The 23,422-nt window shown below is 43.7% G+C and overlaps 1 protein-coding gene across 1 annotated transcript in view; it reads right to left on the reverse strand.

Annotated features, from left to right (window-relative positions):
* Positions 1 to 23,422, reverse strand: part of LOC112239048 (titin) — a 176,769-nt gene that overhangs the window by 28,081 nt on the left and 125,266 nt on the right. The window contains 14 exon segments of the mRNA XM_042320092.1: positions 175 to 471; positions 569 to 17,680; positions 17,922 to 18,224; positions 18,318 to 18,905; positions 19,010 to 19,306; positions 19,416 to 19,613; positions 19,755 to 19,859; positions 20,015 to 20,602; positions 20,820 to 21,107; positions 21,191 to 21,481; positions 21,615 to 21,902; positions 22,069 to 22,374; positions 22,468 to 22,770; positions 22,948 to 23,250. Of these exon segments, the coding sequence (XP_042176026.1) occupies positions 175 to 471; positions 569 to 17,680; positions 17,922 to 18,224; positions 18,318 to 18,905; positions 19,010 to 19,306; positions 19,416 to 19,613; positions 19,755 to 19,859; positions 20,015 to 20,602; positions 20,820 to 21,107; positions 21,191 to 21,481; positions 21,615 to 21,902; positions 22,069 to 22,374; positions 22,468 to 22,770; positions 22,948 to 23,250 (21,267 nt within the window).

Genomic DNA, 23,422 nt, shown 5'->3' on the forward strand with positions numbered 1-23,422 from the left:
TAATAATTATTATCTATTTGAAGATGTCAAATCAAAATGAAACACTCTACATGTAAGAATATATTTTTTAACCAGCTTTACACACATAATGTAGTACTATATTCGATTATTCTCAGCAATTTTGTACCCTCACTAGTTTGTGAAAATAAAATGTAGGACTGGGGAAAAACTCACCATGCTGGTCTTTAACTGTTACAGGCAGAATCATGTCTTTAGCATCACTGAACCCAGCGTGGTTTTCAGCGCGAACTCTGAAGAAGTATTCAGCATTTTGCGTCAGACCATAGACCACAATGTGGGTGAACTTGGTGACACCAACTTTCACCCATTTATCCTGACCCTTCTCAAGAGCATCGATTTGGTAACTGGTGATTCTGCTACCTCCGTCTTGCTCGGGCTTTCCCCAAGCAAGTGAAACACTTTCCTTGGTGATATCGGTGACTCCAAGTGATGCTGGTGGGCTGGGTTTTTCTGAAATCAAGAAGAAACATGGAAATTTTTATAACATCATATAATAAAAGAAACATCTTAAACTTAAATGTTTTTTCTATTTTCAATTCTACCATACCTGTAATCTTTGCTCCATCTTTGGTCTCAGCTGATACACCAACTCCATATTCATTTTCACCCATGACTCTAAAGTAGTATACTCCTCCCTCCACCAGGTCTGTTACTTTGTAGGTCAGACGATGGCAGGTATCTGTGAGTCTGGTCCATCCCTTTTTGCTTGCCTCACGAATATCAACAAGGTAGTTCTTTACCGCAGCGCCACCTTCATTATCTGGGGTATCCCATGTAACTGTTGCAGAGCTCTTTGTAACATCCTTGAACCCAACATGAGATGGTGGGCCAGGAGAGTCCAGAACCCTTACATTTAATGTACATGCAACTTTTCCAGCTATGTTTTGGAGAGTCACAGTATATTTTCCAGAGTCATCTCTTGTTGCTTGTTCCACTGTGATAGATGTGAAGGTATCAGTAGTATCAATACTGGCCCTCACTCTCAGGTCAACAGCAGCCTTGGTCCACATAACATTAGGAACGGGCTTTCCCCTGAATGGCACAGTTAGAGTGAATGAACTACCGTCCTTTACAATGAGTGTCTTTCGCATCTCATTGCTGATATCAAATACTGGTTCCTCTTCTCTCTCCTTTGCCACCTGTGGATCCGTAGGGGGGCTTGGCTCACTGAGACCAATCTTGTTGATTGATTTGACAACAAATATATATTCTGCTCCAGAAGTTAATCCAACGACGGTGAATTCAGTGTTCTTTGTGTTTGAAACACCGACACACCAGTCATCATCGTATTCATCTGTTCTCCTATATTCAACACAGTATCCTGTCACAGGAGCACCACCATCAAACAACGGCTTGTTCCATGAAAGAGAAACAGTAGTCTTGGAGGAGTCAATAACTTTAGGTTTAGATGGTGGAGATGGCAGGAATTGGGGATCCTCCGCCTTTGTTAGTTCGGTAGGAATACTTGGGAGGCTCAAGCCTGCAGCATTTTCTGCATAGACTCTGTACTCATATTCAGCTCCCTCACGAAGATTGGATGCCTTGACCCTGAGGTCATACACAGGCTTTTTGTTCACTCGTACCCAGCGCAATCCAATTTTCTCTCGTTTCTCAATAACATAGCCATAAATGCTGCTTCCTCCATCGGATTCTGGTCTTTCCCAGCAGATTGTCATTGCATCACTTGTGATACTCGTGATTTGAACATCTGTTGGTGCTGCAGGGACAGTGTATGCATTCTTGGCTCTGGTGGGCTCACTCTCCAGGGCTTCGCCGTCTCCATATTTGTTCACTCCCCTTACTCTGAAGATGTATTCATTTCCTTTAAGCAGTTTGGTGACTTTGCATGTTGTAGCTTTCATATCGCCATATACTAAAGTCCAGGCGAGGCGGCTGGTTTCACGTTTCTCAACAATGTAGTGCATGATTTCTGCACCACCATTTTCTTGAGGTGGTCCCCAGGTCAAAGTACACTTCTCTGCTGTCAGACCAGTGACCGCCAATGGTCCAGAGGATGGTCCAGGGCGGTCAAGGACCTTACAGTTTACAGCCAAGGACCTTGTGCCAGCAACGTTCTGTAGAGTTACAATGTACTGGCCAGTGTCTCTTCTGATAGTGTCTCTGACTATTAATGTGGTGGTGCTGTGTGTTGAAGTAATCTCCACTCTTGCCTTGGCATCAATTTCTTTACCATCCTTTGTCCATGCAATGACTGGGCGTGGACGCCCAGAAATATCTGCATCGATTCTCAAAATATCTCCAGCTTTGACAACTACTAATTGCCTAAACCTGTCTTCCAACTCAATGCGAGGTGAATCCACCTCATCCTTGACTGTGATGGCACCTGTGCTCAGTGATGGCTCACTGAGTAAGCCAGCTGCATTCTTTGCAATAACATGGAAGTCATATTGTACGTCCTCTGTAAGGCATGTAATGTCAAAGTATGTGTCCTGGAGACTGGCGAAATTGCACTTCAGCCAACGGCCATCTGGAAGCTCCCTGCGTTCAACAATGTAGCCAGTCACCTTGGCTCCACCATCATTCTCTGGCGCCTGCCAAGTAATGGAAACTGAAGTTCTTGTGATGTCAATGACCTCAAGGTTAACAGGTGGATCACAAGGATCTCTTGCAGCTACAGGATCAGAGGCTTTGGTGCAAGGTCCAATTCCAGCAATATTCTGAGCATAAACACGGAACTCATACAGTAAGCCTTCCTCAATCCCAATCACTTTGTATTCTGTTTCAGCAATGATACCTCTGTTGATCTTTGTCCAGAGAATACTGCTATGGTCTTTCATTTCTAGGTGATAACCAATGATTGGACTTCCGCCGTCACTGGCTGGTTTACCCCATGCGACCAAAATGCCAGACTTTGTAGCATGGGCAACGTGGAGGGATGTGGGAAGGCCAGGTGTCTCGAAGGGGTACTGTGCAACAATTGGAGCGGAGTCCACAGCATGGCTCTTGCCGTAACGATTTTCAGCTGCAATACGGAACTGATATTCAGTGCCTTGTGTCAAGCGGGGAACTTTAATTGATGTTCTGGCCACTGTGGCTGAAACTATCTGCCATGTTGTAGTGGTAGTATCTCTCTTCTCCACAACATAGTTGTTGATTTGACATCCTCCATCGTAGAGTGGGGCATCCCAAGACAGTGAAATATTGTCAGCACTCACTTCATCTACCTTGATTGCACCTGGTGGGCCAGGTTTATCCAAGATGATAACAGCTATTGTCGCTGATTTCTTGCCAACTGTGTTGGTTAAATTGATCTCATACTTCCCAAAGTCCTCCCTGGTTGCGTCTTTGATAGTAATTTTCGATGAATTTTTTGCTGTAAGAACATTCACCCTAGTTGTCTGCTTCAATACAGCTCCATCTTTTTTCCATGCCACCTCAGGTTCAGGTCTGCCTCTGAATGGAACATCAATCTTCAGATCATCTCCTGCCTTGACACTGTATGTGTTGAACATCAGATCGATGATAGGTTCGATTGTAATGTCCTTTACTACGACAGGGTCTGCCAGTGGCTTAGGTTCACTCTTGCCTTTGTCATTGACAGCAGTAATCCTAAATGAATATTCCTCACCAGTTGTGAGTCCACCAATAGTTGCTTCCAATGCTTTAATCTCAGTGCATACAGTCCATTTCTCATCGCCCATGGTTTTCATTTCTACTGTATAGCTTGTGATTTTGCTACCACCATCATGATCAGGCTTTTCCCATGCGAGACTCACACTGTCGCGAGTAACATCTACAACCGTAACTTTGCCAGGAGGCAAGGGGGCTTGGGATACCTTGATTGGTTCTGTTGTTTCTGCTGGCAAACCCACACCAAGCTCATTGACAGCTTTGACGCGGAAATAGTAAATTCCGCCCTCCTTAAGGTCATCAATCTTCATGGAATTTCTTACACAGTTATTTGAAACACTTGTAAATGCCAGTCTTGTGTTATCTCTCTTTTCCACAATGTAATGGGTGACCTTAGCTCCACCGTCAATCATAGGAGGCTCCCAGGATAGTGATACAGAATCTCTCTTAATATCCTTGACTTCAAAGTTCTCAGGGGCACTTGGTGAGTCCAACACCCTGACATTAATGAATGCTGATTTTTGACCACTAAGGTTCTCAAGAGTCAACACATACTTGCCAGTGTCAAATCTATTGACATTGTCGATGACAAGCATTGTGTAGGAGCTTGTGACCTCAATTTGTGCACGCTCAGTAAGAGGGCCATCCATCTTGGACCACTTTACTTCAGGTTCAGGTTTTCCTTTGATTGTCACAAACAAACGCAGTGTTGCACTTGCCCGTACTTGGACCATTTTCCTAAGGTCTGAATCAAGTTCAATCTCAGGGGCCTCAAGTCTTTCAGATGCAACTACAGACCCTGGAACATCAACATGCTCACCAACTCCTTCAATGTTAATTGCACAGATGCGGAAATAGTATTCAGCATTTTCCCTCAGTTTTTTCACAGTAAAGTGTGTTGCTTGTACACCAGTTGGCGGTGTACAGGTTATCCATTCTTCATCTCCTTCTTCTCTCATCTCAACAACATATCCTTTGATGGCTGCTCCACCATCATAGATGGGTCTTGTCCATGAAAGTGACACAGTTGTGCTTGAGTGGTCTGTCACCTTCGGGTTGTTAGGAGGACCAGGTGGATATGTGGCATCACAGGCTTTTATGTATTCTGTTGGTGCACTTGGCACTCCCACACCAGCAGCATTTTCAGCAGACACTCTGAACTCATAGGAATGTCCCTCCGTGAGTCCGGTACATCTGAACCTGATGTCATTAAGTCTTTTCTTGTTACATTTTGTCCATCTAATGCCCTCTTTATCTCGTTTCTCCAGGACATAGCCATCAATATCTGAGCCACCATTATCTGCTGGACGTTCCCATGTAAGGACCATTGAGTCCCTTGTAATAGCACTTGCTTCAGGTGTTGAGGGAGCACTGGGTGTCACAAAAGGATTACGTGCAATAACTGGGTCTGATTCAAGAGGTTCGCCAATGCCAAACTTATTTACTGCTGTAACTCTGAAGATGTACTCATTGCCAGGCAAGAGTTTAGTCACTTTGTAGCTGACAGCTTGGATTCTGGGTTCGACTACAGTCCATGACAATCTGCTGGTTTCCCTCTTTTCAATTATATAATGAGAACAGCTGGCACCGCCATCATGTAATGGATGACTCCAGTGAAGATAGGCTTTCTCGGAAGTCACGCCAGTTATCTTCATTGGACCTTCGGGTGGACCAGGTCTATCAAGGACTTTCACGTTGACGGGAATAGATTTTGTTCCACCAACATTGCTAAGACTCAGGACAAAGTGTCCACCATCTACTCTGATACATTCCTTGACTGTTAGAATAGTACGTTGAATGGTTGTTTTGATCTCCATTCTTGGGGTAGTTTGGTCGATTTCTTTTCCATCTTTCAACCATGTGATTTCAGGGAGTGGTTTTCCCAAAATATCAGCATCAATAACAAATGTTTCACCAGCATGGATGACAATACAGTCCTTGAATTTGGGATCCATTGATGCTGTTGGTGCTTCAATTTCATCTTTAGCAGTAATAGCTCCAGTGCTTTCAGAGGGAGCACTGAAAATACCAGATGCATTCCTTGCAATTACTCTAAACTCATACTCACACTCTTCAGTCAGACCTGAGATTGTGAATTGAGTCTCAATTACATTTGTGAAGCTAGCCTTCATCCAACGGGCATCAGGAAGCTTCTTCCTTTCAACAACATAGCCTGTGATCAGGCTACCACCATCATACTGGGGCTTTTTCCATGACAGTGTAACGTGGTTCCTGGTAATATCAATAGCCTCGGGGGTACCAGGTGGATCACATGGGTCTCTGGCGACACAAACATCAGAAATCTTGCTAGGTGGACTCAAGCCAGCAATGTTCTCAGCAAAGACCTTGAATTCATACTCAATGCCCTCTTCAAGTTCATTTGTTTTGAATCGACAGTCAGGAATGAGCAGTTTGTTCAACTTCGTCCAGAGAATGCTGTTCTTCTCTTTGCGTTCGAGGTGGTAACCAAGGATTGGACTACCTCCATCACTGGTTGGTACTTTCCATTCAACAACCATGTGATCCTTTGTCACTGATGACACAAATGGAGTACCAGGTGCAAGAGGTTCACTGAAAGGATATTGCACAACAACAGCTGCTGAGTCCAATGACGGACTCTTTCCATATCTGTTTTCTGCAAACACCCTAAACTGGTATTCAGTACCGGTTTTCAGCTTGGTAACTTTGATAGTTGTTCTTGCGATGGTAGCAGACACACACTGCCATGCTACGGTTGTTGTGTCACGCTTTTCCACAATGTAATTGTTTATTTGACAACCTCCTGTGTACGCAGGTGGTTCCCATGCGAGGTTGACATAATTGGAACTCACTTCCTCAATCTTTATAGGTCCTGTGACTGGGCCAGGTTTATCAAGGATGATCACTCCGATTTCTGCAACTTTTTCTCCTATACTGTTGGTAGCTGTGATTTTGTACTTGCCAGAATCCGCTCTGGTTGCCTCTTTTATAGCAAGGTTTGTTGATGATGCTGTTCTTGAAACATTCAACCTGGTTGTCTCTTTAATTGCCTGTCCATCCTTTGTCCATACCACTTTTGGTGCTGGGCGTCCTCTCACTGGTATTTCTATCTTCAGATCTTCACCATGTTGGACACTAAAGGTGTTGAATGCCATTACGAAACTTGGTTCAATAGTTAGATCTTTAGCTGTGACAGGGGCAGCTAATACCCTTGTGTCACTCTTTCCTTTGTCATTAAAGGCTGAAACTCTGAATTGGTATTCTTGACCTGCGGTTAGGCCTTCTACAGTTCCCTCACATGTTTTTGTGGTTGTGGATAGGATCCATTCCTCTGATCCTGCAGGCAGCATTTCTATGTAGTATCCCATTATCCTACTTCCACCATCATGGTCTGGTTTTTCCCATGCCATTGAGGCAGTTGTCTTAGTCACTTCAGTCAATGTGATTTTTCCTACAGGCAGAGGGACTTCTGATGTCTTCACTGGCTCAGCTGTTTCTGCTGCCAGGCCTACACCATATTCATTCTCAGCCATAACTCTGAAGTAATAAATAACCCCCTCAATGAGATCTCCCACATGGAAACTGTTCCTTGTACACTTGTTTGAAATGTTGGAATAAGCTTTCCTAGTGGATTCACGCTTCTCAACAAAGTAATGCTTGACCCTCGCACCTCCGTCAATGAGTGGGGGCTCCCAAACAAGATTGACAGAGTTTTTCTTAATATCTTTCACTGTGAAGTTTACGGGTGCTCCTGGTGTATCAAGTACTTTGACGGAAACAAATGCAGACTTGGAACCACTGCTGTTTTCCAGGGTCAGAGTGTACTTTCCAGCATCATTTCTGTCACAGATGTCTACTGACAGTTGAGTAAAATCAGCGCCTTTCTCAATTTGAACTTTGTTACTGAAGTCACCCTCATCCTTGGACCAGCTTATTTCTGGAGTAGGACGTCCTTTGAATGGAATATTGATCCTCATGGATCCTCCAGCACGCACAACGACTCCTTTCCTTAGCTCTGAATCCAGCTCAATCTCTGGGGCGAACATTGCATCCACTGGTTTTACAGTTCCTAAAATCTCAGCAGGTTCACCAACACCCAATTTATTGATGGCACATACCTGCACCTTATATTCTTGATGCTCGATAAGTTTGGTGATTTTGAAGGTAGTGGCATTCACTCCCATTGGTGGAGTGCATAGAGTCCATTCCTCCTCATCTGCTTTGCAGATCTCCACAGCATATCCCTGGATATTGACACCACCGTCGTAAATGGGCCTACTCCATGCGAGTGTAATGGAGTTTTTGGTAGTATCAACCACATGTGCATTAGTGGGAGCGCCAGGTTCAAATGTTGGATCACAGGCTTTGGTGTAAGGAGTTGGTTCAGTTGGTTGGCCGATTCCTGCAGCATTCTCAGCAGATAATCTGAATTCATATTCATGATCCTCTGTCAGGCCTGTCACTCTGAAGCGAAGGTCTGTGACTCTGCGTTTGTTGCATTTTGTCCATCTGATTCCAGCTCTATCTCTCTTCTCAACAATGTAACCAGCTATCTCACTTCCACCATCAACCTCTGGGCGAGTCCAGCACACAGTCATGGAATCCCTTGCAATATTGGCTATTTCCAATTCTTGAGGTGGTCCAGGAGTAACAAATTGATTTCTCATTATAACTGGGGCTGATTCAAGAGGTTCACCAGTACCAAATTTGTTGACAGCCATAACACGGAAGATGTACTCATTTCCCTTCAGAAGCTTTGTGACTTTGAACATTGTAGCTCCACAATCACTAGCAACCACAGTCCATGCAAGACGGCTAGTTTCTCTCTTTTGAATGACGTAGTGGGAAATACTGCTTCCACCGTCAGCTCTTGGAGGAAGCCAGGACAGTGAACATTTCTCACATGTGACATTGCTAACAGTGAGGGGTCCCTGAGAGGGGCCAGGTCTGTCCAGTACTCTCACATTGAACGTTGCAGTTTTATCTCCAGCAACATTAGTTAGAAGCAACGTATATTGTCCTCCATCCACTCTGATAGCATCTTTGACAACAAGCTTTGCTTGGAAATCTGAGTTCATAATCTCAGCCCTTGCTGAGTTCTCCACTAATACATCACTCTTGAACCATTGAGCTGCTGGAATTGGCTTTCCTTGTACAGCGGCCTCAAGTGTAAATGTTTCCCCAGCATTGATGATAACAAACTGGCTGTACACTGAGTCAACTTCACATTTTGGTGGATCAACTTCATCCTTTGCTGTGATGGATCCGGTGCTCTGAGAGGGCTTGCTGATAGATCCAGCGGCATTCCTAGCTATGACTCTGAAGTCATATTTGCAATCCTCAGTTAGACCTAGAACTGTGAATACAGTTTCAATGACATTTGTGAAACTTGCCTTCATCCATCTTCCCTCTGGGAGATCGCGTTTCTCCACCACATAGCCTGTGATCAGACTGCCACCATCATACTGTGGTCTTGTCCACTTCAGTTTCACAGAGTGCCTGGTTACAATGATAGCCTCTGGGGTGCCAGGAGGATCACATGGGTCACGTGCCACATATCCCTCAGAGAGTTTGCTGCACGCGCCAATGCCAACGATATTCTCAGCAGACACTCTAAACTCATATTCTATACCTTCCTCCAAAGGAGTAGATTTAAATCTACAGTCTTGGATGAGGGATTTATTGATCTTTGTCCAAAGGATACTGTTCTTTTCCTTTCTCTCAATGTGATAGCCAAAAATGGCACTGCCTCCATCTGAAATGGGTTTGTGCCATTCCACAACCATGTAATCCTTAGTATATGAAGATACGTAAGGTGTTCCTGGTGGTCCTGGCTCCTTGAAGGGATACTGGGCAAGGACAGGTTCAGAATCAATAGCATAACTTTTGCCATATCTGTTTTCAGCAAAGATCCTAAATTGGTATTCTGCACCTGTTTTTAGATTTGTCACTTTCAGGGTATTTCTCGCCACAGTGGCAGAGACTACAACCCAGTTAGTTGTGGTTGTATCTCTTTTCTGGACAACGTAATTTGAAATTGGGCAGCCACCAGTGTATGCAGGTGGTTCCCAGGTAAGTGTGATACTTTCAGCACTTATGTCATCCATCTTGATTGGGCCTGTTGGTGGGCCAGGTTTATCTAGTGTGATTACTTCAATGGTGGCATCTTTGGATCCAAGCATATTGGTAATATTAATACTATACAATCCACCATCATCTTTTGTTGCTTCTTTGATGGTTAGATGTGTGTTGCGTGCACTGTCGACAACATTAACTCTTGTGGTTTGTTTCAGGGCAGCACCATCCTTTGTCCATGTAATGACTGGTTTAGGATGTCCAGCAATGGGAACTTCAATCTTCAGATCATAGCCAACCTGTACGCTGTACTGTGTTAATTTAGGTCTTATGTCAGGTTCAATGACAAGGTCCTTTGCTACTACTGGACTGGCCAGAAGTCTAGAGTCACTCTTTCCTTTGCTATTAACAGCAATTACTCTGAATTGATACTCCTCTCCTTGGGCTAAGCTAGTGACAGTAGTTTCAAGGTATTTACATTGAGCACATAGTGTCCATTTGTCACTATCTTTGGCTTGCATTTCAATCTCATAATGGCTTATTCTGCTGCCTCCATCATGATCTGGTTTCTCCCACTTAAGAGAGACACTGTTCCGTGTCACGTCTAGAACTGTAACTTTACCGGGAGGTTGAGGTACCTCTGAAATCTTTACGGGTTCAGGGGTCTCTGCAGGTAAGCCAATGCCCCACTCGTTTTCAGCAAGAACTCTGAAGAAATAGATACTTCCCTCCACAAGTGGTTCAATCTTCCATGACATCTTATGACAGGTTGTGACAGGGGAATACACTTTCCTAGTGCTTTCTCGTTTCTCAACATGATATTGCTTAATTTTAGACCCACCATCCAAAATAGGTGGCTCCCAAGTAAGTGTGACTGAATTCTTTGTTATCTCTTTGATAGCGAAATTTGCAGGCATACTAGGTGAATCAAGTACTCTGACACTGATGAAGACAGATTTAACTCCACTGGAATTCTCTGCAGTAACAGTGTACTTGCCAGTGTCAAATCTGTCAACATTTTCAATCAGGAGTGAAGCATAACTGCTTGTATTGTCAATCTGTGCCGTCTCCTTGAGTTCTCCATCAGCTTTTCCCCACTTCAGTTCAGGAGCCGGCCGTCCCCTAACAGGAATGAACAACCTAAGAGCGCTTCCAGCTCTGACATTAATCATCTTCCTCATGTCAGCGTCAAGCTCAAGATCTGGTGCTTCCAATTTCTCCTCTAGAAGAACTGATCCAGGGACATCTGCATGCTCACCAACACCAACCTTGTTTATGGCACATACCCTGAATTTATACTCATGCTTCTCGAGTAGTTTTCTAACTGTAAATGTAGTGTGTGTGATTCCGGCAGGGGGAGTGCATGTTGTCCATTCATCAGATGCTCCTTCACAGGCCTCCACTAAGTATCCTTGAATCTCACAGCCACCATCATAGATAGGTTTGCCCCATGACAAGGACACGGATGTTCTTGTTGTGTCAGTCACTTTGGGATTATTTGGTGGACCTGATGTGAAGATAGCATCCAATGCCTTGTAGTAAATAGTTGGTTCACTTGGTTTACCAACTCCAGCAGCATTCTCAGATGAAACTCGGAACTCATAACTGCGGTTTTCAAGAAGACCTGCTACTCTGAAGCGCAGCTCACTCACTGTGCGCTTATTGCATCTGGTCCAGCGCACACCTTCTTTATCACGCTTCTCAATAACAAATCCAGAAATGGCATTTCCACCATCGTTTTCAGGTCTTTCCCAGGTTACCACCATTGAATCTTTTGTGATGGTAGAGACTTCCACATCTGTGGGTGGATCAGGTGTTACAAATTGATTTCTGGAAATCATTGGCTCAGATTCAAGAGCTTCACCAATTCCGTATTTGTTCACAGGAATCACTCGGAAGACATACTCATTTCCAGGAACAAGTTTTATGATCTTAAGATTTAGAGTCTGCACTTTAGGTTCAACCAGAGTCCAAACCAATCTGCTAGTCTCTCTCTTCTCAACGATGTAATGAGAAACATCACTACCTCCATCTTGTGCTGGTGGTCTCCAGGCAATACAAGCCTTTTCACTTGTGACTCCGTAGATAGAAATTGGGCCTCCAGGTGGACCAGGTCTGTCTAACACTTTGACATTGATGTGCACTGACTTCTCTCCACCTACATTTTTCAAAAGTAGGATATATTGGCCTCCATCAACACGGATTGCCTCCTTAACACTCAATGATGCTTTAAAAGCGGTGTTCTTTATCTCAAGACGTGCAGCCTCCTTTATTTCGACATCGTTTTTCATCCAATGGACTGAGGGTACAGGTTTGCCGAAAATATCTGCACAAAGGTTGAACGATTCACCTGCCATCAGAACAATTGTTGAAGAGTACTTTGAGTCCATCTCTATTTTGGGAGGATCAACTTCATCCTTTGCTGTTATAGACCCAGTGCTCTCAGATGGAAGACTGTAAACACCTGCTGCATTTCTTGCAATGACACGGAACTCATAGCACTGGTCTTCAACTAAGCCAGTAACAATAAATTGTGTCTCAATGACATTGGCGAAACTGGCCTTCATCCAGCGCCCTTCAGGCAGCTCTTTCTTCTCCACAAAGTAGCCAGTGATTTTGCTACCTCCATCTAACTCTGGCTTAGTCCATTGGAGAGTGACAGCTCCTCTTGTGACAATGACAGCTTCAGGCTTGCCTGGACTGTCACAGGGGTCTCTTGCAACACGGATTTCTGACAATTTGCTTGCTTTGCCAACGCCAACAATATTTTCAGCATAAACTCTGTACTCATATTCAATACCTTCATCAAGACCACTGAGCTTGAACCTCAAGTCTGGGATCAGTTGTTTGTTCTGTTTAACCCAGAGGAGGCTGTTTCTCTCCTTACTCTCGAGGTGATATCCCAAAATCTTGCTCCCGCCATCACTACCAGGCTTCTCCCATACAATAACCATGCTGTCCTTTGTAGATGATTGTACAATTGGGGTCCCTGGTGCACTTGGGAGATCAAATGGATATTGAGCAACAATATTTTCTGATATAAGTACTGGACTCTTTCCATATCTGTTTTCAGCAGCAATCCTGAACTGATATTCACACCCAGTCTTCAACCGAGCTGCTTTAATGGTGGTTCTTGCAACTGTTGCAGACACAATCTGCCAGTTTGTGGTGGACGTTTCCCTCTTTTCTACTACATAGTTGTTAATGGCACAACCACCCACATATGTAGGTGGGTTCCAGGACAGTACCACACTGTCAGAAGTGACTTCATCAACAGTGATTGGGCCAGTTGGAGGACCAGGCTTATCAAGAACAACAACTGCAATGTCCACTGTTGATTCACCAGCTGTGTTTACAAGTTTGATGGTGTACTTTCCCACATCCTCCCTGCTGGCTTCCTTGACCACAAGATGCAAATGTGTATCAGTAGCATCAGCATTGACTCTGGTTGTTTCTTTTAGTGCGACACCATCCTTGAGCCAGGTCACAACTGCTTTGGGGCGAGCAGCATATGGCAAATCTATCTTGAGATCATCTCCTGCCAATACACTAAATGTGGTGAACAGCAGCTTGAATACTGGCGCAATAACAAGATCTTTGGCTACCACAGGTACACTAAGTAGACGAGGATCACTGGTTCCTTTTTCGTTATGTGCTGACACACGGAACATATATTCTTCACCTTGTGTCAGTCCAAGAACAACAGCCTGTGTGATTTTTGCAACAGCACACTGGGTCCAAGTTTCACTGTCTTTGCCATGCATCTCAACAATATATCCTGAGATTCTGCTACCACCATCGTGATCTGGTTTTTCCCAAGACAGAGAGACACTGGTGCCTGTGACATCAACAAGGGTTACTTTGCCTGGTGGAAGTGGTTTTTCTGATACTCTGACTGCCTCAGGAGTCTCTATTGGAAGTCCAATGCCAAATTCATTTTCAGCCAGAATTCTGAAGAAATATGTGTTTCCTTCCTCCAGGCCACCAATCTTCCAGCTAGATTTAACGCATTGAGCACAAACTGTGGAGTAAGCTTTTCGTGTTGATTCACGTTTCTCCACAACGTAGTTTCTAATTCTGGAGCCACCATCAATAAGGGGTGCATCCCACATGAGTGATACTGAGTCTCTGGTGACCTCCCTGATTATGAGGCTTTGTGGTGCTCCAGGTGTGTCCAGCACTCTGACATTCACATATGCAGTTTTGCTTCCTGAGGCATTTTCCACTGTCAACATGTACTTTCCACTGTCAAATCTGTCAACATTTTCAACCATAAGAGCAGTAAATGATGATGTGGTGTCAATAGTTGCTCTCGTAACAGGCTCTCCATTTTCTCTGGACCACTTGACATCAGGAGTTGGTCTTCCTTTAATAGGTACAAAGAGTCTCAATGTGCCGCAAGCTCTAATGCAGACAACCTTACGAAGCTCTGCACCAAGGTCAATATCAGGAGGAAGCAGCCTGTCCTCTGCAATTGGTGTGCCAGGGACTTGTGCTGGCTCTCCAACCCCTTCACAGTTAATTGCGCAAATGTTGATTTTATAATCTTGGTTTTCTACCAGGTTAGTGATGGTAAATGATGTCCCAACTAATCCCTTCTTAGGGGTCCGAATTGTCCATTCATCTTCCTCAGGTAGACAGGTCTCTACAACGTATCCAATGATATCAGAACCACCATCATATACAGGTTTGTTCCAGGCAACTGTAATGGATGATTTGGTTGTGTCTAAGACTCTTTGATTTCCAGGTGGTCCAGGTTGGAAGATTGTGTCTACTGCCTTGTAGAATTCACTGGAAGGACTTGGTGTACCTAAACCAGCATTGTTTTCTGCTATGATTCTGAATTCATATTCATGCCCTGGTGTGAGCCCCGATACTTTGAACCTCAGGTCAGTTACAGTCCTCTTGTTGCATTTAACCCAGCGAAGACCGGTTTTGTCTCTCCTTTCAACAACATAGTTGAAGATGTCGCTTCCACCGTCGTGATCAGGGCGTTCCCAGCAAACAACCATGGTGTTCTTTGTGATGGTCGTTACCTCAGGTGTTGATGGAGCATCAGCTGGCACATATGGATTTGTAGAAACCATTGGGTCGGATTCAAGGGGCTCTCCAGTTCCATACATGTTGACAGCCATAACTCTGAAGATATACTCGTTACCCTTCAACAACTTGGTTACCTTAAACCGGTTAACTTGTAAGTCTGTTGCTACATTTGTCCAAGCAAGTCTACTTGTTTCACGTTTCTCAATGATGTAGTGCAGAATCTTTGCACCTCCATCATGTGATGGTGGCAGCCATGAGAGGATACATTTCTCAGCAGTGACGTCTGTAACAGCAAGTGGACCATCTGGAGGTCCAGGTCTATCAAGAATCTTAACATTGAAGGTATGCTTTGCAAAACCACCCGGATTGCTGGCAGTTAAAGTGAATGTGCCACCGCACCTTCTTAGAGAATCTTTGTTGACTAAGGTTGTAGAAAAGTCATAGAGTTTGATTTCCAACTTGGCTGTATCTTCAAGTTCCTTCCCGTCTTTGGTCCATACCAGTGTTGGTATTGGTCTGCCTGTTACGCTGGCAGCAAGTTTGAAGACATCTCCCGCTTTCACAACCACAGTACTATTATAGATTGTATCAACTTCAAGTTTGGGCTCCTCAACATCATCTCTGCAAGTGATTTCCTCTGATGGTAGAGATGGCTTACTGAGACCGCCAGCTGAGTTTCTTGCCATAACATGGAACTCATAAGTAGCATCCTCTGTGAGACCGCTAACAGTGAATGTTGTCTCAAGGACGTTGCTATAGTTGGCCTTGAGCCAGCGTCCATCTGGGAGTTCTCTTTTTTCTACTTGGTACCCAGTTATTGAGAATCCTCCATCACCTTCAGGTCTTGTCCACTGAAGAGTCACCTCATGTCTGGTTACATTCAATGCTATTGGTTGGCCAGGTGGGTCCACTGGATCCAGAGCAAAGGTAGTCTCAGAATGCTTGCTTGCCCTGCTCAAACCAGCCATGTTTTCAGCAATAACGCGGTACTCATAGGCGATTCCGTCCACCAAGCCTGTTGATTTGAACATGTTCCCTACTACAAGTGCTTTGCTGATCTTCTGCCACAGGATACTGTTCTTCTCTTTCCTTTCAATGTGATATCCCAAAATGGGGCTTCCACCATCGGAAGCTGGTTCATCCCAGCTAATAGTCATAGAATCCTTGTTGAAGTGGACAATTTCAGGAATGCCTGGTTGACCTGGCACATCAAATGGATAAGCAGCAACCACTTGTTCTGAGACTATACAGGGTCCAATGCCGTACCTGTTCTGGGCTTTAACACGGAACTGATACATGATTCCTGTTGTGAGACGAGCAGCCTTGAATGTTGTACGGATAACCGTTGCTGCTAATTCAACCCATGATGTGCCTGTGGTTTCTCTAGCCTCAACAATGTAATTGTTAATGGGTACACCGCCATCATTCTCTGGACCTTCCCATGATAAGAGAATGTAGTCACAAGAAACTTCTTCAAGCTTAATTGGTCCAGTAGGAGGTCCTGGAATATCGTGGACTTCAACAGTAATTGTCTCTGTCGTTGTTCCAAGTATATTCTTGCCAGTCATCGAATATTGACCACCATCGCTCCTTTTGATCTCATTGATGTGGAGAGTAGTTGAGGTTGCAGTAGTATCCGTATTAATTCTCTGCGTCTGTTTAAGTGTGTCCTCACCTCTCTTCCATGAAACTGCTGGTCTGGGGCGACCCAGAACCGGAATTTCAACCTTCACATTATCACCAGCCTTAGCAATGACCAAAGACTGGTAGACTCCACGTAGGTCAAATGCAGGCGCTGTTGTTTGCTCTCTAATGATAGCAGGTCTGCTTTCACGTGGATCACTTCTTCCAGAGCTGTTGACTGCCATGATGCGGAACACATACTCCATATTTTCAATGAGATCTGTGGCTGTGTAGTCAAGAGCTTTTACAGTTGTTACATGGGTCCATGTCTCTGTGTCCTTCTTCTGTGCTTCAATAACGTATCCAGTAATCCTACTGCCACCATCATGTTTTGGCTTCGTCCATGCAAGGCTTGCAGTGTCCGCTGACACGTCAGTGACGTACAGATTTTCAGGGGCAGTAGGTGCTTGGGATGCTCTGATTGTCTCAGGTGTCTCTGCTGGCTCGCCAACGCCCAGATCATTTTCAGCAGATACTCTGAAGTAATATTCAGAGCCTTCATCCAAGTTGTCAAATTTGAAGGAGCATTTCTGCCAGGTTGTAGTGATTACTGTGTAAGCCTTTCTTGTGGCCTCTCGCTTCTCAATGACGTAGTTAATGATCTTTGATCCACCATCAATAATGGGTATTTCCCACTGCATAGTGATACTTGTTTTGGTGATTTCACGTGGTATCAGGTTCACAGGTGGTCCTGGTGAATCCAGTACTCTGACGTTAACAAATCCATCTCTCTTACCAGCAACATTCTCTAATGACAGCATGTATTTTCCAGCATCATATCTTGTGCAGTCAGGGATAACCAGGAGAGTATACGACTCCGTAGTATCAATGTGTTCACGGCCACCTTTACCAAGAATGGCATTATCTTTCATCCAGGTTACTTCAGGAACTGGACGTCCTTTAATTGGCACAAAGATACGAATGGATCCACGGACCCTGACAACAAGGGTTCTTCTATACTCAGCATCAAGCTCATAGTCGGGAAGTGTCTCACGGTCCTTAAGTTCAACTATTTCTTCAACCACTGCTGGTTCACCAACTCCCTCTGTATTTATGGCTCTGACTCTGAAATAGTAGTTCCCACCAGCCTTCAGGTCTGACACAACGTATTCTGTAATTCTCAATCTTGTGACGTCTGTGACCCAATCGTCATGTCCTTCCTTCTTGTGCTCAACAATGTATCCTGCTACATCCAGGCCACCATCATAGTGGGGTCTACCCCAGTTGAATGTGGCTGTTGTCTTGGTGGTGTCAGTAATTCTTGGGTTGGAGGGAGGTCCTGGTGGATCTAAAAAGAAGAAAGAGAAGACATATATCAAGACTTGTTAATCACCTTGTAAATCAAATCAAATCAAATCAAATCAAATTTTGATTTGGTATTATTAGATCTACTGGTTTACACTTCATAATAACTTTCATAAATATATTTGAATTGTATTTATTATTGTAAATTAAGAACAATTTCTTATTTACAATGACGGCAGGGAATAAATGATTTGTTTTGAAAAATATCCTTTGTGTTTACTTACACACAATATCCTTTGTCATCACATGGGCAGATGGTTCACTGGGTTCACCAAAGCCAGCTTTGTTTTCTGCTGTTACTCTGAATTCATACTGAACACCTTCCGTCAGTCCTTGTACTTTGTAACGTAGGTCAGAGACTGTTTTCTTCGATGCTCTCACCCATCTCATTCCTCTTCTCTCTTTCCTCTCAACCTGATAGCCTCTAATATCACTTCCACCATCTTTTACTGGCCTCTTCCAGAAAATGGTAACAGCGTTTCTGCTGACATTGTCAATCTCTGGGATTCCAGGTGGGCCTGGTGGGCCTGTAGAAAAAGAGGAGCCAAATACATTAACAATGATGTGGAAAATACTACAGTACTGTCAAATAGAATATTCTGAATATTCAAGCAACTTACCAAAGCTGTCAACCATTTTGACAGGGCCAGATTGGGTCCCATCACCAGTGCCATACTGGTTCACTGCAGACACACGGAAGATGTACTCATTGCCCTTGATCAGCTTGCTTGCAACAAATCTGCAGTCAAATATATTTTCAGCAAGTTTTGTCCAGAGAAGACGGCTTGTTTCTCTCTTTTCCAGTGTGTAGGATTTGATTGCACAGCCGCCATCCTCTTCTGGTGGCAACCATGTCAATGTGCACTTCTCAGCTGACACACTGCTGGCTTCAATGGGGCCTGGAGGTCCAGGGATATCAAGAACCTTGACCTTAACATGTTCTTCTCTGATACCGAAAGGATTACTGGCTGTAATTGTGTACTCTCCAGTGTTCTTCCTGCTTGCATATTTAATAGACAACGTTGAAGTAGTTGGAGTGCTTGTGATCTGGACAATATCTGAGGTCTTGAATTCTCTTCCTGCCTTGGACCACACAGCTGTAGGTGGAGGTTTGCCAAGGATCTTGGAAGCAGATACTACAATGGTGTCCCCAGCTCTGACAGAGACACCTTCCTTCATGTCTGGATCGATAGTGATGCTTGGTGGTTCTGTGAACAAATGAGCAAGAGAAATTAGGCTACTGTCCATGTCCTAGTTTAGTATGTATTCTATTGACTTTGTCTTGAAGTAAAAAAATTTTTTTTGTACTTACCATACTCATCTTTGCAGATAAGGGTATCAGTTTGCTCTGAAGGAACACTGATTGCGCCTGCTGCATTTTTAGCTCTGATTCTGAATTCCATGCTGCTGCCTTCTGTAAGGTCTGGCACGGTAAATGCAAGGCCTTGGACATTGATATGATTTGCTTTCATCCAGGTCTTTCCTGGCAGTTCCAGTTTCTCAACCAGGTAACCAGTCAGTTTGTGTCCACCGTCGTACTTGGGTGCAGTCCACATAAGTGTTACAGTGCTTCTGGTTACATTGATGACATCAGGCTTACCAGGAGGATCTGTGGAGAAACGAAAAAGCCAGTAAATTATCAAGATTAGAGTACATGTTGACAGAATTCTTATGATATCAATAGGACAGAAAGAGAAAGAGAATGAAACAAAACCTACCAATTGGATCAAGGGCGATGACTGGTTCTGTTGCCTTGCTTGGCCTTCCTAAACCGGCCGCATTCATTGCCATAACTCTAAATTCATACTCCAGGCCTTCAATCAGTCCAGTCACTCTGCAGTCCTTCACTCTAATAGGGGTCTTAGTGGCTCTCTTCCACATCAAGCTGTTCCTCTCTTTGTATTCAACATGATAGCCTGCAGAGATAATAATAATAACAATACATTATTATTTACCATTCAGCAAATGCTTTCCACAGGAAACTCATGAATAGTTCATTTTCCATGTCCATTTTCCTTATAGTCATGGATTACTAAAAATAGTGTTTTCATAATTACCAGTGATTGGTGAGCCTCCATTTTCTTTAGGATCAGTCCAATTCAAAATGGCAGACTCATGGCGAATGCTCACGATCTCTGGTGGTGCAGGTGCGTCAGGCACATCTGGTGAAGCAACAATGTTTTGAGTTTTGTGAAATTATTGCCATATAGTACCTCTGTCAATCAATCATCAAACTATTGGCAGAATACAGATTTCTGTCCTAAAAACTATTATTTCAAACATTTTATTTGATATTTTCAATTTGACAAGAACTCACTGAATGGATGCTGAGCCACCACTGGCTCAGATTTGAGGCATTCTCCAACTCCATATTTGTTTTCTGCAAACACTCTAAAGATGTATTCAGTACCATCATGGAGCCTGGTAACTCTCATAGTATTCTTCTGAATAGCGGAGGCCACAGTAGCCCACTTGTTGGCTGTTGATTGCCGCTTCTCCAGAATGTAGTTGGATATTTCAGTCCCACCATCATCTTTTGGTGGACCCCACTCCAGAGTGATTCCATCGGCAGTGATTTCATCAAACTTGAACGGTCCTGTTGGGATTCCTGGTTTTCCAACCACCCTAATCTGCATCTTTGCTTCTTTGACTCCTGCTGCGTTTCTTAGCAGGATTGTGTAATTTTCTGCATCACCTCTCTGGCAATCACGGATGAGCAAAGTTGTCAAAGTTGGTGTAGATTCAACTGACACTCTTCCACTGTCTCCCAGAGAAACATGTCCCTTCTTCCAGATGGCTGACGGTGCTGGTTTGCCAACAATAGGGACTTTGATACGGACTGTGCTTCCCTCCTTGGCAACATAGCACAGATCTGGGATGCCACTCAGGTCACAGTCAGGTGGAACTACAAGGTAGGAACACAATATTTATGAATCTATGAAACAGATAAAATTATTCATACAAGTGCAGACAAATTCAGTAAATGTAATGCTAAAATAGAACACATTTATTTAAGATTGCCAATAGAAGTACGTATCTAAAATGGCCATGCATTTAGTCTCCGGTGTATTTTCTGAGTGGTTTGATAGCCTAGCTAATTAACACTGGGCTATTGGACTTACCAATTTGATCTTTAGCGATCACAGTGAGCTCCGAAGGTGGACCCTCTCCAGACTCATTGATTGCTTTCACTCTGTAAGAGTACTCCTTTCCTTCTTCAAGTTCAACCATCATATGCGACATGACCTTTCCTTTCACTAGCTCCTTATACTTCTCTTCACCTTCCTGAAGCTCCAGAATATAAGCACTGATGTGACTTCCACCATCACTGATTGGTTTCTTCCAGCCAATATGAATGGAATCTTTAGTGATCGACAGTGCCTTGAAATCCATAACTGCTCCAGGTAGTTCTGAAATCAGGTAACAAGGTTATAAACTACATTTAACATCTAATAGTATAAAAAAACATGTGATCACAGCCAATAAAACATACCTGAAGCTCTTACAACTCCGGCAGTCTCACAACCTTCTCCGATACCATAGTTATTTTCAGCCAAGACTCTGAAACAGTAGGCCTGTCCAGCTTCCAAGTTAGGAATCCTGAAAGTAGATTTGGGGCATTCGGCTATGACACAGGACCATGCCTTTCTCTCTGCAAGACGCTTCTCAACAATGTAGCTCTTCACTGGGCTTCCTCCATCAATCAGAGGAGGATCCCAGCCGATGGATGCATGGTTCAGAGATGTTTCCTTCACAATCAGATTCAGTGGTGGACCAGGAGTATCTATATAAAAAATGTAGGATTTGTTATATTACTTTACGACATTATGGTTTGTATAACTGTAGTAGATAAAACCACATTAGGTAAGATTTGGTTTAAAAAAATGGATTCTCTTAAGACAAGAATCATAGCTTACCTAGGACCTTCACGACGATAGTGTAAGACTTCTTTCCACTGTCGTTTTCAATCGACAAAATGTATTTGCCAGCATCATATCTGTTGATATCCTCAATGTACATAAGGGTATCCCATTCAGACGTTTTGATCATTATTCCTGCTCGTTCTTTGAGGTTGGCATTGACCTTGGTCCACACCACCTTGGGTGGGGGACGTCCTATCAGTGGCACATAGAGTCTCATTGTGACTCCGGCTCTCAGGACCAGTACCTTGCGAAGGTCTGCATCCAGCTCAGCATCAGCAGCAACTGCAAATCAAAATAGAAATTTATAGAGTCAGACAAGATAGAGGTATGGATGTATTTTAGTTGAATAGATAGTACTGTATTACATGTTTATTTCCAAATTGGTGGATTACTAAGATTAGTAATTGTTCTGCACAGACTTGAGTGTATTCTGATAATGTTGACATACTCAGGATGTCTTTGGCCTCGTGTTTCCCAGGAATTTCACTTGGCTCGCTGTAGCCGATCTTGTTCACGGCAAAGACACGGAAAACATATTCTGTTTTATCAATGAGACCAGTAACCAGGAACTTGGTTTCTTGCAGCTTCTTGGGCACATTGCACTTCGTCCAGTGTTCTGCATCAGCTCTCTTGCACTCGACAAGGTAGCCAAAGATCTCACAACCACCATCGTAAGCAGGCTTGGTCCAAGACAAGCTTATGGTGCTGTGTGTTGAGTCAACAACTTTAGGGAAGGCAGGAGGTGCAGGTGGATCTGAAGGAAGAATATAAGACAATGTTACCGAGAAGTGTGGAAACACGTAATCCTTTTATGATTTAAGTGAGAAAATGTGGCTGTAATACTTACACACAGGATCCACAGCAAGGGCAGCATTGGATGCATCACTTGGTTTGCCAAATCCAGCTTTGTTCATGGCAATCACTCTGAACTCATACTCAGATCCCTCTGAGAGCTGGACAGCTTTGATGCTCCTGTCAATCACTGGTTTACGGTTGACTTTAGCCCAGTTGAGCTCTGATGCTTCACGTTTCTCAACCATGTAACCCAGAATAGTAGCTTTACCATCATCAGCTGGCGCCTTCCAGCTGACAGTCATAGAATTGGCTGTAATGTTGGTAATAACTGGTGGCTCGCTAGGACCAGGAACATCTGCAAATCAGAGAGAGAAAGAGATCAAGAGAGAAAGAAGGAGAAATCACTTAAATGTTGTGCAAGCAGAAGTTCCACAGTGTTTCCAACTCAAGTGAAGTGAACATGTGTAAGCAATTTATATTCAAGCTAAAATATGACATATATATAAAATGATGTACAAGCTTGAAATATTACCATATGGATTCTTGACCATGACAGGGTCGGTGAGGATAGGGTCCCCAATACCATACTGGTTCTCAGCACTGACCCTGAACTGGTATTCATGGTCCTGCATCAGTTTCTCTACTGTGCAATCAGTCAGTTGACCATGGATATTGGAGGTCACCAGCGCCCAGTTCGCTCTGCTGGTTTCACGTTTGTCAATGATGTAGTTAGTGATTTCAGAGCCTCCGTCTGCAACAGGTGGCTCCCACCTCATCTTAATACGGTCCGCAAACACCTTGGTGATCTTCACTCCAGCTGGTGGGCCAGGTTTGTCTAAAGAGAACACATAGATTATTTTACACATCGACAATTGATTTGGAATATATTCATATTGTATTTTGTATTCTCTTGCAGACCCTCACAAACACATTCATATAAATTACACCTACATATCTCAAGCTGTTATAAAGAGTTTTAGTATTTAAAAATACAAAAATAAAATCAT

The sequence above is a fragment of the Oncorhynchus tshawytscha genome, linkage group LG03 (assembly GCF_018296145.1).
Source record: "Oncorhynchus tshawytscha isolate Ot180627B linkage group LG03, Otsh_v2.0, whole genome shotgun sequence".
Lineage (NCBI taxonomy): Eukaryota > Metazoa > Chordata > Actinopteri > Salmoniformes > Salmonidae > Oncorhynchus > Oncorhynchus tshawytscha.